Genomic DNA, 16,108 nt, shown 5'->3' on the forward strand with positions numbered 1-16,108 from the left:
ACCCATCCGTGAAGTGAAACACCACATACACACTAGTGAACACACACACTAGGGGGCAGTGAGCACACTTGCCCGGAGCGGTGGGCAGCCCTATCCACGGCGCCCGGGGAGCAGTTGGGGGTTAGGTGTCTTACTCAAGGACACCTCAGTCATGGACTGTCAGCCCTGGGGATCAAACCGACAACCTTCTGGTCACAGGGCCAGATCCCTAACCTCCAGCCCACGACTGCCCCCTAAAAAAATGACTGGGCCTTCTTGGCATAAAGCTTTCAGAATGGACATTACTCTCATGGTCTGAATGCTCTTGGGATGAGCCAGGCTAGTGAAAATGCTTTTGAGGAGGGCATTGCAGGCTTGGTCTGAATGCTCTTGGCTAGGCATTATTGGGCTTTCTGAGTACTCTTGGGATGGACAATGCTGAGCTGTCGTAATCCAAAGGTTCTTGGAATGAGCATCGCTGGGATTTTTTGGTCCCAGCGATCTTGGGATGGGCACAAATAGGCTTTCTTGTTCAGAATGCTCTTGGAATGGGATTACTTAGCTTTCTTCATGGGAACAGTATTGGAATGGGCGTTACTGGGCTTTCTTGGCCCATATCCTCTAGGGAGGTGTTTTCTTGATCTGAACAGTCCCAGGAAAGGCTTTCTTGGTCCAAATGCTCTTGAGATGGGCATATTTTTGGCTGAAATTTTACCTCATTTCCACATCCGACATAGAAGAAGAAACACAAGTCTCACCGCTTAGGCTATTTTGGTTAACATTTAATCTTTTGGCCCATTTGTCTTCATTTAAAGGACTTTCAAGGCCAATGACTTCTTTCTATAAGTGATGGCCTCACAGCGACAGTGTCACTCTCAGACCTGCAGAGTGACGGAGTTTAAGGAGACATTTACTTGCTTTCTTTTTGTCTGAATTTCTTTATCCAGGCACTTCAAGACTGCGCAGTTATGCGATTTCTTGTCTGTATTGCTCCTGGGAAGGACATTACTCAGCTTTATTGGCCTGAATTGTCTTGGGATGGATGAACATTCTTGAGATGGCAAATACTGGTCTGAATGCTCTTAGGATTGGCATTACTGGTCTGTCATTGTCAGAATGCTGTCTTGATGGGAATTACTTGACTTTCTTTATCTGGATTTTGAACACTCTTGTTTTTATGTCCAATGCTTAATGCAATTATTTACATTCTCTCTGTAAATAATTGCATGAAGTTCGACATCTCTTGAGTTTTTGCATTTTGTGTAATTGCAACATTTAAAAAATTGTGTTTAAAAATTGTGTTTAAATGTGGACAAAGTATCTGTTCTATTCATTATTCATTCTTCAGTAACACTCTTCTACACTAATGTTCTCAGATGCTACCAAGACATTTTTCCATTTTGACAATATCCCATGCTTCCATATTAACTTTCTTCTATACTGATGTTCTCCCATGCTTCCACAATAACATACTTCCATATTAACGTTCTCCCTCGCTTCCACTGTAACGTTCTTCCATACTAACTTTCTGCTACTATAGTCCACAGCAACTGCTAATGTACATACTGTATAATAATCCTTCTGGGAAATACTAACGTTGTTACGTAGAGCTAAAATTCTACCCTTCCATACTTCTGTCTGCTGTGTTTCTCAGGCTCGTATGGTCGGTCCTCGGGGAGTGTCCCTCACACTCACTCTGTGTAATAAAGTTGAGAGAGAATGGCTCAGTCACAGACGGCCCTCCTGAAATATGGCTCTCGCGGAGGGCCGAGGGAGACGCTCACGCACGCACTGCGCTCTCCTTCGCAGAAATACAGCCGCTGCTCGCTATCAGGGGAGAGGAGAGAAGACACGGCCGTCGGCTATTCAAGATTCATCTTTATGACGAATGACAGAGCACTAAACACACACACACACACACACACACACACACACACACACACTGCAGACTGCAGACTGTCGACTCTCTCGTAAACTCATACAGTAAACTCCTCTCATTTCCTGTGCTGCTTCCACAGAACACATACAGGTTTCTGTAACGTGATATCAGCATATCTCTCTCTCTCTCCCTCCCTCTCTCTCTCTCCGTCTCTGCTCTTTGTCAGTTATAATGGGTTCGATGCTGAGATGCTGAACTGTAATTGGCTTTCTGAGTGGATGCACTACGCATGACCTTACATTAGAGTTACAGATGGCACGGTACCTCTTTCTCTTTTCCAGTAGTGATATTGAAACCACGAGTATCAGTCGACACCAATTCTCATCTGATACTTGAAGTGTTCATTTACAAAAGATGGTAAACACCATGCTTTAAAAACGAGCTGCCTGTGGTGACTTATTCATACATTCACACGAGCTGTTACTGTCCATTGTGAAGGCATTGCACGTTCACGTTTTACAGCAGAAACAGTCAAACACCAGCGATGTTCTCCAGCAGAACTCAAATCCATTCAGTGAATCAGCAGGTCAGGTGACTCGACACTGCCGGAAACAGTTTTAGAGGGAGAGGCTCCCTTCTCCCTACAAAGTGCAGCATGTAGGTCTTAAAATATCAACAGCGTCCAGACACACCGCCGACTTCTCTGGGCTGAAGCTCATCTGAGACGGACCGAAAAGCGGAAACGTGTGTTGTGGTCTGACGAGTTCTGTGCCAATTGGGTGGGTAAATTGCCCATCTGTGGAGGCACCAGTAATGCTGAGGAGTATATACACGTTTTAGAGCAACATAGCACAACATGCAAAGCCATGGTCTGCACGTTAGAACAGCTTCATAGTCAGCGAGTGCATCTTCATCCTACTGCTTATTTGAAACCTGTGATGCTGTACAAGACTAACAAATTAGAATTAGTGTGTACGCTTGTCTTCAAATAAATTAGTTTAATTCTGTTGAAAATATTGATGGTAAACTCATGAACGGTTTGTATGTGCAAAGCCTCTCTTGGCTTATTGCTTTAATATACATTCTGAGGAGCCGCATAGATCTAGAGTGTTCTTTTAAACCGGTAGTAAATGAGTTTGTTCAGTCAGTGGGGGATGTTACCATGGTAACTCAATTAAAGGGGAGTTTAAATGATTTTTCACAGTTTCTGTATAAGTAAATGTTTAATGTTTTAAAAAGGCCATACTAGTAGTATGATGTGAAATACTCTCTTCTAGAGAAAATTACCAAGAATTGTTAAGTGGTCTTGATGGGAACCAGATGTCTGAAGAGTTTAACGCCTCATGACATGGTTATGACTTTGCTGCCTGTTGCCCGAGACATTAGCCACGTTTAATAATAAACGCAGCCTAATAATCTATTAATAATGCGACTAATAGCTCAATCAGAATAGAATAGAACAGTTTCTATCTGATTGAATGAGCTGGGTAATCCTGTAAATAATCTATTAATTAGAAGAATAATAACCATGTAAACACCTGTATCCGATTACATTCCCTATCGGAAAGTTTAAGTCCGTTCTGCATGCGCGTCGCGTCATAGTGAGAGTTTATACTGTTCAACACGGCGGAGCAGAAACTGGTCTGCAGAGGAGATGAAGTTCATGCTCTGATCTTTAAAAGACGGCGGTGGGACGGACGTCCACTTTATGTGTCTCAGAACACGACGTCTTCCTCTCAGCCTTCTTTAATAAGGATATGTGAAGGATGTTTTCCTGAGTCTGACGTCATTTTAAAGCAGTTAAAAACACAAGCACTGCACACTGCTGCTCATCTCACTCTGACTGGACCTCACGTGATGCTTGCTGTCATGGTAACATCTACTCTAAGTGGATCAGATTACTTGTGTATATAAACAGAGATCAGATTGTTGAGTAGAGTGAGAATGAACACCTCAGTCTTAATCTATAATAGGAATATATTCAATCAGATTGGCAAAAATCTGTGCATGTAAACACAGCCAGTGATTTTTGATAGTTTTGAGAAGATGTAGGCCTAAAACATCGCTTTTAAACATCCCTTTATGCCTGAGAGGTTCATGAAGGATGTTGTAATACAAAATAGCCCTTCAATTTTTTTTCCCCCACATATTCCACTATTTTACAATCATCAACATTACACATAAACAACCTGAAGACAATGTAGAGTCACCAGTGGTTTTGGATGGTAAATAAAATGGTAAGAAGACAGGTTACCCCTGGTTCCCGTCTCTACCACTGTAAAGAAGTCAGAGTCGGTAAATTTCTCTGTAGTGGAGCTTTCGACATCGAACCACTCGGAATGACTTTGTTTACATCCTGGCTCTTGAATTATGCAGAAATTTTGAAAAATCTGTGGAATTCTCCTTTGACCAGCACAGGCCTATTCTGCAGCCGCAGAACACCGAAAACTTTTCTCTCTCTCTCTCTCTCTCTCTGTCTCTCTCTCTCTCTCTCTCTGTCTCTGTCTGTCTCTCTTCCTCTCTTTCTGTCTGTCTCTCTGTCTCTCTCTCTCTGTCTCTCTCTCTCTCTGTCTGTCTCTCTCTCTCTTTCTGTCTCTCTCTCTTTCTGTCTCTTTCTGTCTCTCTCTCTCTCTCTCTCTTTCTCTTTCTGTCTCTCTTTCTGTCTGTCTCTCTCTCTCTTTCTGTCTCTCTTTCTGTCTGTCTTTCTGTCTCTCTTTCTGTCTCTCTCTCTCTCTCTCTCTCTCTCTCTCTCTCTCTCTCTCTCTCTCTCTCTCTCTCTGTCTCTCTCTCTCTCTCTCTCTGTCTTCTGTAAGAGCTAAGCAGGATGAGATATGATGGATGTTTCTCCTTGGCTGCTCTAAGTGCCTCTTAGCTTTATTTAGCTCTAAGCTTCGACTCTGTTCCGTGCAAAATCACAAAAACACCCCTGACCCCCAGGCCACCGAACCCCCCTCTATTACCCCAAAACCACCCCGGTCTGCTCTCTCTCTCGCATTTATATCTGCCCGTCCCTTTCATACACACACAGGCGCGCTCACAGGGCCGGTCTCCGTGGCGACGGCGTGTTATCGTAGCCCTTGTTCCTGAGGCACCTCTGCTGGATCCATGCTAACGTGATTTGCCGGCTGCAGCATGGAGCAGGCTAATGGAATTAGCGTCGAGCTAATGGCAGATCGGAGGGAGGGAGGAAGGGAGGGAGGAAGGGAGGGAGGGGAGGATGAGGGAAGGAAGAGAGAGGCGTATGTTTGTGCGTTTGCGTGTGTTCGACATGCATTTTGGTCTTTATCTTGACTCTTTTGCTCACATCACTCCCTTCACCTATGTCTCATCAATTTATCTTCTCTCTTTTCTTAAAGCACATTTTAAATAAAACTTTCATGTTCTGTTACTCTCATCACTGTCGAAAAAAACAACTCCAAAGCAAAAACCTTATCTAAGGGGAACTCCAGCAGCTTTCCAAAATTTCTGCTTGAATCAGAATCAGAATCGAGCTTTATTGGCCGGGTTTGCTACACTTACAAGGAGTTTAGTTTTGGTTACAGGAGCTCACAGAGCAGTATCAGACAGACACTCACATGTAGAGAATAAGATAAAATAAATACAAAATCTAACAAAATAAAATAAAACCTGCATTCCTACCATCTCTCTCACACACACACACACACACACACACACAGTCATACCTGTAAACCTTAAAGCAGTGATTGAGATATAAACATTCAGAGTGGTTTGATATGAAATGGTTTATTGTTGAGAAACACATGGCACAGGGTTGCCATGTCTACATATATTCATCCAAAATAACCAGTGAGGCTTTTATATGTAATGTTAATGGTGATAAACTAGGGGTAAATATGAACAAGTTTTCTTTGGGGTCTATTTTGCCTCACAATGCCCTGCATGTACCTCACCACCAGGAATGAAATTTAAAAAAAAATTATGGCAAGAGTTTATCTCAAAACTATCAACTTTTTAAGGGTTTCCTGTAAAAACATTCTGTGAAGGAGCTTCTTGAGGCTTTGAATGCTTCAGATGTTTGGTTCCCATCACCACCATTGAAAACAATTCTGTTTCAGATCTTTTGATTTCTTTTAAACTAAAGTGAAAAGATTTAGATTTATCAGTTTAATTTTTTGAATAAAAAAAAAATGGTGTTCCACGTTTTCATTTCACTATGGAAACACAGATTGAGTCTGAAGGTGGAGGCCTATTTCAGCCACTGCATGGAAGAGCAGGAAGTGAGGCTGCATCCCTGTCCCTCAGGGCCACATGCTGCACAGTTAGAGCCCACTGTTTTGAAGTAAATGTGTCTGAAAGTCAGTGTGTACCATCATAAATTGTCACTACTGAAACACATATTTTCTGTGTTTTAATGAAGAATGATTTTATGTGTGTACAGCTGTTCAGGGCTATGTTTTCTGGTCATTGAGTTCTGCTTAAAATTGCCTAAAATGTCATCACTAAAACAGACACTACTGGAACATGCACTACCGGAACAGACAATACTCAAACATTCACTACCGGAACAGACAATACTCAAACATTCAGTACCAGAACAGACAATACTCAAACATTCACTACCAGAACAGACACTACTCAAACATTCACTACCGGAACAGACAATACTCAAACATGCACTACCGGAACAGACAATACTCAAACATGCACTACCGGAACAGACAATACTCAAACATTCACTACCGGAACAGACAATACTCAAACATTCACTACCGGAACAGACAATACTCAGACGTTCACTACCGGAACAGACACTACTCAAACGTTCACTACCGGAACAGACAATACTCAAACGTTCACTACCGGAACAGACAATACTCAGACGTTCACTACCGGAACAGACACTACTCAAACGTTCACTACCGGAACAGACACTACTCAAACGTTCACTACCGGAACAGACACTACTCAAACGTTCACTACCGGAACAGACAATACTCAAACGTTCACTACCGGAACATTCACTACCGGAACAGACAATACTCAAACGTTCACTACCGGAACAGACAATACTCAAACGTTCACTACCGGAACAGACAATACTCAAACGTTCACTACCGGAACAGACAATACTCAGACGTTCACTACCGGAACAGACACTACTCAAACGTTCACTACCGGAACAGACAATACTCAGACGTTCACTACCGGAACAGACACTACTCAAACGTTCACTACCGGAACAGACACTACTCAAACGTTCACTACCGGAACAGACACTACTCAAACGTTCACTACCGGAACAGACACTACTCAAACGTTCACTACCGGAACAGACAATACTCAAACGTTCACTACCGGAACATTCACTACCGGAACAGACAATACTCAAACGTTCACTATCGGAACAGACAATACTCAGACGTTCACTACCGGAACAGACACTACTCAAACGTTCACTACCGGAACAGACAATACTCAGACGTTCACTACCGGAACAGACACTACTCAAACGTTCACTACCGGAACAGACACTACTCAAACGTTCACTACCGGAACAGACACTACTCAAACGTTCACTACCGGAACAGACACTACTCAAACGTTCACTACCGGAACAGACAATACTCAAACGTTCACTACCGGAACAGACAATACTCAGACGTTCACTACCGGAACAGACACTACTCAAACGTTCACTACCGGAACAGACAATACTCAGACGTTCACTACCGGAACAGACACTACTCAAACGTTCACTACCGGAACAGACACTACTCAAACGTTCACTACCGGAACATTCACTACCGGAACAGACAATACTCAAACGTTCACTACCGGAACAGACAATACTCAGACGTTCACTACCGGAACAGACACTACTCAAACGTTCACTACCGGAACAGACAATACTCAGACGTTCACTACCGGAACAGACACTACTCAAACGTTCACTACCGGAACAGACACTACTCAAACGTTCACTACCGGAACAGACACTACTCAAACGTTCACTACCGGAACAGACAATACTCAAACGTTCACTACCGGAACAGACAATACTCAAACGTTCACTACCGGAACAGACAATACTCAAACGTTCACTACCGGAACAGACAATACTCAGACGTTCACTACCGGAACAGACACTACTCAAACGTTCACTACCGGAACAGACAATACTCAGACGTTCACTACCGGAACAGACACTACTCAAACGTTCACTACCGGAACAGACACTACTCAAACGTTCACTACCGGAACAGACACTACTCAAACGTTCACTACCGGAACAGACACTACTCAAACGTTCACTACCGGAACAGACAATACTCAAACGTTCACTACCGGAACATTCACTACCGGAACAGACAATACTCAAACGTTCACTACCGGAACAGACAATACTCAAACGTTCACTACCGGAACAGACAATACTCAAACGTTCACTACCGGAACAGACAATACTCAGACGTTCACTACCGGAACAGACACTACTCAAACGTTCACTACCGGAACAGACAATACTCAAACGTTCACTACCGGAACAGACACTACTCAAACGTTCACTACCGGAACAGACACTACTCAAACGTTCACTACCGGAACAGACAATACTCAAACGTTCACTACCGGAACATTCACTACCGGAACAGACAATACTCAAACGTTCACTACCGGAACAGACAATACTCAAACGTTCACTACCGGAACAGACAATACTCAAACAGACACTACCGGAACAGACAATACTCAAACATTCACTACCGGAACAGTCACTACTGACACAGTCACTATCAAAATAGTCACTACTGAAACAGTCACTACTGAAACAGACATTACTCAAACATTCACTACTGAAATGGACACTACCGGAACAGACACAACTAAAACATTTGGTAAAGTTTCAGCAGTGTTATGATTTTTTTGGTGGTGATAAAATGGAATGATCAGTCATTTTAATAAAGTAAACATACATAAGGTCAACTAAGGTCACTCAGAGCAAAACGATTTTAGTCTGAAGTCAGTTATAAGCCCAAAATGTGTTCATGCGTACATTTACGTAGTTACAAAGTAACAAAAATAATAATAATAATAAGAAGAAGATTCTTTCTCTTCATTTCTCTTATTCTGTGTTTATTCCAGCCATCAGGAGGAAAGAGAACGGATGGTATGATGAAGAGCACCCCCTCGTCTTCCTCTTCCTCGGCTCTTCTGGAATCGGTAACTTCTTTGTTTCAGTGTCTAATCAGAAATATGAAGTGGCTTTATTTCCCAGTTTTTTAATTATTTCTTTTTAAAGCCCCCCAACAAGTAGTTTTGAATGAGGTTTCAGGATACAGTCATGTGCAAAATATTAGGTGCCCCAGTCATTTACATACGACTGTACGTACAGTTCTTCAGATCTGTTGAAAAAGCTTCTTATGAAGCTACTTGACAGTCAAACTACTTGATAGTATGTGGACACCCCTCCTTCTTATTAAGTCCAGGTATTTCAGTGACACTCTTGCTAGCTGGTGTATAAAGTCAAGCACATAGTCATGCAGTCTGTATAGACAAACCCTGGCAATAGAATCAGTCGTACTGAAGAGCTCGGTGACTTTAAATTCTACACTAATTGGTGAGTAGCACCTGTGTCACAAGTCAGTTTGTGAAATTTCCACCCTGCTAGAGCTGCCCCTGACAACTATAAGTGCTGTGGTTGTGGAATGGAGGCGTATAATAGCAACAACAGCTCAGCCACAAAGCAATAGACCATGCAAACTGACAGAGCTGGACTGATCAGCACTGAAGACCAACCCCCCCCCCCCAACAACAATAACAAAATAGTAAACCCTGGCCTGCTTATATCAATGGTTTTAATGAATTATAATGAGTTTTAAAGGTGCTTGTATAGCAGAATCCAGATGCTGTTGAATAATACTGTTCAAACTTCTGCTGGACGTTTGCTGGACAGTCACTTTTCTCTTGTTTATGAATAATTGTTCTTATTTCGTCGTTTTATCCCTGTGCACTTGTACACCCCGCCCCCCCTCCCCAGATGTCCCACAGACACACACACACACACACACACACACAAACAGATGCACTCACACTCACACACACACACTCATGGACTGTGACAGTTGTTTGTTTGTTTGATGGTCCTGAGGAGATTGATGTAGATTGCTAGATGCCTCATATTGCCGTTTTATTGCCTGCAGCTTCTCTGACCAGCAGCATCAATATTCAGCAGCCCCCCCGCTTACCATATATGTATATTAAAATTCATAAGAGGAATATTTTATGCAGTGAGAGAGATACAGATGGAGAATGGATGAGGACAGGAGATGGAAAAGAGAGTCAGGGAGAGAGAGAAAATGGACCCGGAAAGGGAAAAACAAAAAGCAACTCTTCTGGCTCAGAATCTTGTGAAATAGAATGTAATTGGCTCTTTGGTAGCTGCTGTTTAGTGGAAGAACAAGCTTTACAGTAAAGACCTGCACAGGCCTGCTTATTAAAGACCACACCCACCCTCTTCAGGACACGCCTACCCGCAAAATCTACTGTGCACAGGTACAGGTTGTTCTTTATTTAGTGTCCGGAAAAGAGCAGAAAGCATATATTTTACACATGGAACAAACATCATAACTATTTTCAGTATTTGCGTCCGTCTTTTGCCTTTAGTTTTAGTTTTCATTCTTTTCAAAGGAACTCGCTTTCAGTTTTTCAGAAAACCTGCAAGGATGTTTCTCCACACCTACAAACTTCAGTCTTAGATGCTGGTCAGCAAAGAAGCTTCATGTAGAAACTTTTAAAAAATTATGACCAGAATTAAAGTACAATACAATTAATATCCAGAATGATCTCATAATAAAATTCATGCCCAGCATAAAATTATAATAAAATGAATTTCCAGAATGAAATTATGATCAAATTAAAATCTAGAATGAAATTATAATAAGATTAATATCCAGAATTATCTTATCATCAAATTAAAATCTAGAATGAAATGATAATAAAATTAATGTACAGAATGATATTATCATCAAATTAAAATCTAGAATGAAATGATAATAAAATTAATGTACAGAATGATATTATGATCAAATTAAAAATCTAGAATTAAGTTATAATAAAATGAATTTGCATGATGAACTTATAATATAATTAATATTCAGAATGAAATTATAATAAATGTAATTTTCAGTGAATATCCAGAGTGACAGTGAATGAATATCCACAGTGACAGTGAATGAATATCCAGAGTGAATGAATATCCAGAGTGAATGAATATCCAGAGTGACAGTGAATGAATATCCAGAGTGAATGAATATCCAGAGTGACAGTGAATGAATATCCACAGTGACAGTGTATGAATATCCAGAGTGAATGAATATCCAGAGTGACAGTGAATGAATATCCAGAGTGACAGTGAATGAATATCCAGAGTGACAGTGTATGAATATCCAGAGTGACAGTGAATGAATATCCAGAGTGACAGTGAATGAATATCCAGAGTGACAGTGAATGAATATCCACAGTGACAGTGTATGAATATCCAGAGTGAATGAATATCCAGAGTGACAGTGAATGAATATCCAGAGTGACAGTGAATGAATATCCAGAGTGACAGTGAATGAATATCCAGAGTGACAGTGAATGAGTATCCAGAGTGACAGTGAATGAATATCCAGAGTGACAGTGAATGAGTATCCAGAGTGACAGTGAATGAATATCCACAGTGACAGTGAATGAATATCCAGAGTGAATGAGTATCCAGAGTGACAGTGAATGAATATGCAGTGACAGTGAATGAGTATCCAGAGTGACAGTGAAAGAATATGCAGAGTGACAGTGAATGAATGTCCAGAGTGACAGTGAATGAGTATCCACAGTGACAGTGAATGAATATCCAGAGTGACAGTGAATGAATATCCAGAGTGAATGAGTATCCAGAGTGACAGTGAATGAGTATCCAGAGTGACAGTGAATGAGTATCCAGAGTGACAGAGAATGAATATCCACAGTGACAGTGAATGAATATCCAGAGTGACAGAGAATGAATATCCACAGTGACAGTGAATGAGTGAATAAGTATCCAGAGTGACAATGAATGAATATCCAGAGTTACAGTGAATGAATATCCACAGTGACAGTGAATGAGTATCCAGAGTTACAGTGAATGAATATCCAGAGTGAATGAGTATCCAGAGTGACAGTGAATGAGTATCCAGAGTGACAGTGAATGAATATCCAGAGTGACAGTGAATGAATATCCAGAGTGACAGTGAATGAATATCCAGAGTGAATGAGTATCCAGAGTGACAGTGAATGAGTATCCAGAGTGACAGTGAATGAATATCCAGAGTGAATGAGTATCCAGAGTGACAGTGAATGAATATCCAGAGTGAATGAGTATCCAGAGTGACAGTGAATGAGTATCCAGAGTGACAGTGAATGAATATCCAGAGTGAATGAGTATCCAGAGTGACAGTGAATGAATATCCAGAGTGAATGAGTATCCAGAGTGACAGTGAATGAGTATCCAGAGTGACAGTGAATGAATATCCAGAGTGAATGAGTATCCAGAGTGACAGTGAATGAGTATCCAGAGTGACAGTGAATGAAATATCCAGAGTGAATGAGTATCCAGAGTGACAGTGAATGAGTATCCAGAGTGACAGTGAATGAAATATCCAGAGTGAATGATTATCCAGAGTGACAGTAAATGAATATCCAGAGTGAATGAGTATCCAGAGTGACAGGGAATGAGTATCAACAGTGACAGTGAATGAAATATCCAGAGTGAATGAGTATCCAGAGTGACAGTGAATGAGTATCCAGAGTGAATGATTATCCAGAGTGACAGTAAATGAATATCCAGAGTGAATGAGTATCCAGAGTGACAGTGAATGAGTATCCAGAGTGACAGAGAATGAAATATCCAGAGTGAATGATTATCCAGAGTCACAGTGAATGAATATCCACAGTGAATGAGTATCCAGAGTTACAGTGAATGAATATCCAGAGTCAATGAGTATCCAGAGTTACAGTGAATGAATATCCAGAGTGAATGAGTATCCAGAGTTACAGTGAATGAATATCCAGAGTGAATGAGTATCCAGAGTGACAGTGAATGAGTATCCAGAGTGACAGTGAATGAGTATCCAGAGTGACAGTGAATGAAATATCCAGAGTGAATGATTATCCAGAGTGACAGTGAATGAATATCCAGAGTGAATGAATGTCCAGAGTGAATGAGTATCCAGAGTGACAGTGAATGAGTATCCAGAGTGACAGTGAATGAGTATCCAGAGTGACAGTGAATGAATATCCAGAGTGACAGTGAATGAATATCCAGAGTGACAGTGAATGAGTATCCAGAGTGACAGTGAATGAATATCCACAGTGACAGTGAATGAATATCCAGAGTGAATGAGTATCCAGAGTGACAGTGAATGAATATGCAGTGACAGTGAATGAGTATCCAGAGTGACAGTGAAAGAATATGCAGAGTGACAGTGAATGAATGTCCAGAGTGACAGTGAATGAGCATCCACAGTGACAGTGAATGAATATCCAGAGTGACAGTGAATGAATATCCAGAGTGAATGAGTATCCAGAGTGACAGTGAATGAGTATCCAGAGTGACAGTGAATGAGTATCCAGAGTGACAGAGAATGAATATCCACAGTGACAGTGAATGAATATCCAGAGTGACAGAGAATGAATATCCACAGTGACAGTGAATGAGTGAATAAGTATCCAGAGTGACAATGAATGAATATCCAGAGTTACAGTGAATGAATATCCACAGTGACAGTGAATGAGTATCCAGAGTTACAGTGAATGAATATCCAGAGTGAATGAGTATCCAGAGTGACAGTGAATGAGTATCCAGAGTGACAGTGAATGAATATCCAGAGTGACAGTGAATGAATATCCAGAGTGACAGTGAATGAATATCCAGAGTGACAGTGAATGAATATCCAGAGTGAATGAGTATCCAGAGTGACAGTGAATGAGTATCCAGAGTGACAGTGAATGAATATCCAGAGTGAATGAGTATCCAGAGTGACAGTGAATGAATATCCAGAGTGAATGAGTATCCAGAGTGACAGTGAATGAGTATCCAGAGTGACAGTGAATGAATATCCAGAGTGAATGAGTATCCAGAGTGACAGTGAATGAATATCCAGAGTGAATGAGTATCCAGAGTGACAGTGAATGAGTATCCAGAGTGACAGTGAATGAATATCCAGAGTGAATGAGTATCCAGAGTGACAGTGAATGAGTATCCAGAGTGACAGTGAATGAAATATCCAGAGTGAATGAGTATCCAGAGTGACAGTGAATGAGTATCCAGAGTGACAGTGAATGAAATATCCAGAGTGAATGATTATCCAGAGTGACAGTAAATGAATATCCAGAGTGAATGAGTATCCAGAGTGACAGGGAATGAGTATCAACAGTGACAGTGAATGAAATATCCAGAGTGAATGAGTATCCAGAGTGACAGTGAATGAGTATCCAGAGTGACAGTGAATGAAATATCCAGAGTGAATGATTATCCAGAGTGACAGTAAATGAATATCCAGAGTGAATGAGTATCCAGAGTGACAGTGAATGAGTATCCAGAGTGACAGAGAATGAAATATCCAGAGTGAATGATTATCCAGAGTCACAGTGAATGAATATCCACAGTGAATGAGTATCCAGAGTTACAGTGAATGAATATCCAGAGTCAATGAGTATCCAGAGTTACAGTGAATGAATATCCAGAGTGAATGAGTATCCAGAGTTACAGTGAATGAATATCCAGAGTGAATGAGTATCCAGAGTGACAGTGAATGAGTATCCAGAGTGACAGTGAATGAGTATCCAGAGTGACAGTGAATGAAATATCCAGAGTGACAGTGAATGAATATCCAGAGTGAATGAATGTCCAGAGTGAATGAGTATCCAGAGTGACAGTGAATGAGTATCCAGAGTGACAGTGAATGAGTATCCAGAGTGACAGTGAATGAATATCCAGAGTGAATGAGTATCCAGAGTGACAGTGAATGAGTATCCAGAGTGAATGAGTATCCAGAGTGACAGTGAATGAATATCCAGAGTGACAGTGAATGAATATCCAGAGTGACAGTGAATGAATATCCAGAGTGACAGTGAATGAATATCCAGAGTGACAGTGAATGAATATCCAGAGTGAATGAGTATCCAGAGTGACAGTGAATGAATATCCAGAGTGACAGTGAATGAATATCCAGAGTGAATGAGTATCCAGAGTGACAGTGAATGAATATCCAGAGTGAATGAGTATCCAGAGTGACAGTGAATGAGTATCCAGAGTGACAGTGAATGAATATCCAGAGTGAATGAGTATCCAGAGTGACAGTGAATGAGTATCCAGAGTGACAGTGAATGAAATATCCAGAGTGAATGAGTATCCAGAGTGACAGTGAATGAGTATCCAGAGTGACAGTGAATGAAATATCCAGAGTGAATGATTATCCAGAGTGACAGTAAATGAATATCCAGAGTGAATGAGTATCCAGAGTGACAGTGAATGAGTATCCAGAGTGACAGAGAATGAAATATCCAGAGTGAATGATTATCCAGGGTCACAGTGAATGAATATCCACAGTGAATGAGTATCCAGAGTTACAGTGAATGAATATCCAGAGTCAATGAGTATCCAGAGTTACAGTGAATGAATATCCAGAGTGAATGAGTATCCAGAGTTACAGTGAATGAATATCCAGAGTGAATGAGTATCCAGAGTGACAGTGAATGAGTATCCAGAGTGACAGTGAATGAGTATCCAGAGTGACAGTGAATGAAATATCCAGAGTGAATGATTATCCAGAGTGACAGTGAATGAATATCCAGAGTGAATGAATGTCCAGAGTGAATGAGTATCCAGAGTGACAGTGAATGAGTATCCAGAGTGACAGTGAATGAGTATCCAGAGTGACAGTGAATGAATATCCAGAGTGAATGAGTATCCAGAGTGACAGTGAATGAGTATCCAGAGTGAATGAGTATCCAGAGTGACAGTGAATGAATATCCAGAGTGACAGTGAATGAATATCCAGAGTGAATGAGTATCCAGAGTGACAGTGAATGAATATCCAGAGTGAATGAGTATCCAGAGTGACAGTGAATGAGTATCCAGAGTGACAGTGAATGAGTATCCAGAGTGAATGAGTATCCAGAGTGACAGTGAATGAGTATCCAGAGTGAATGAGTATCCAGAGTGACAGTGAATGAGTATCCAGAGTGAATGAGTATCCAGAGTGACAGTGA

General features: G+C 41.2%; 1 protein-coding gene across 1 annotated transcript in view; it reads left to right on the plus strand.

Annotated features, from left to right (window-relative positions):
* The window catches only part of clpb (caseinolytic mitochondrial matrix peptidase chaperone subunit B), an 83,101-nt gene that overhangs the window by 52,117 nt on the left and 14,876 nt on the right, over positions 1-16,108 (plus strand). Inside the window, exon 9 of the mRNA XM_037546713.1 lies at positions 8,963-9,040. Coding sequence (XP_037402610.1) covers positions 8,963-9,040 — 78 coding nt within the window. The remainder of the gene's footprint in view (positions 1-8,962; positions 9,041-16,108) is intronic.

The sequence above is a fragment of the Pygocentrus nattereri genome, chromosome 17, assembly GCF_015220715.1.
Source record: "Pygocentrus nattereri isolate fPygNat1 chromosome 17, fPygNat1.pri, whole genome shotgun sequence".
Classification (NCBI taxonomy): domain Eukaryota; kingdom Metazoa; phylum Chordata; class Actinopteri; order Characiformes; family Serrasalmidae; genus Pygocentrus; species Pygocentrus nattereri.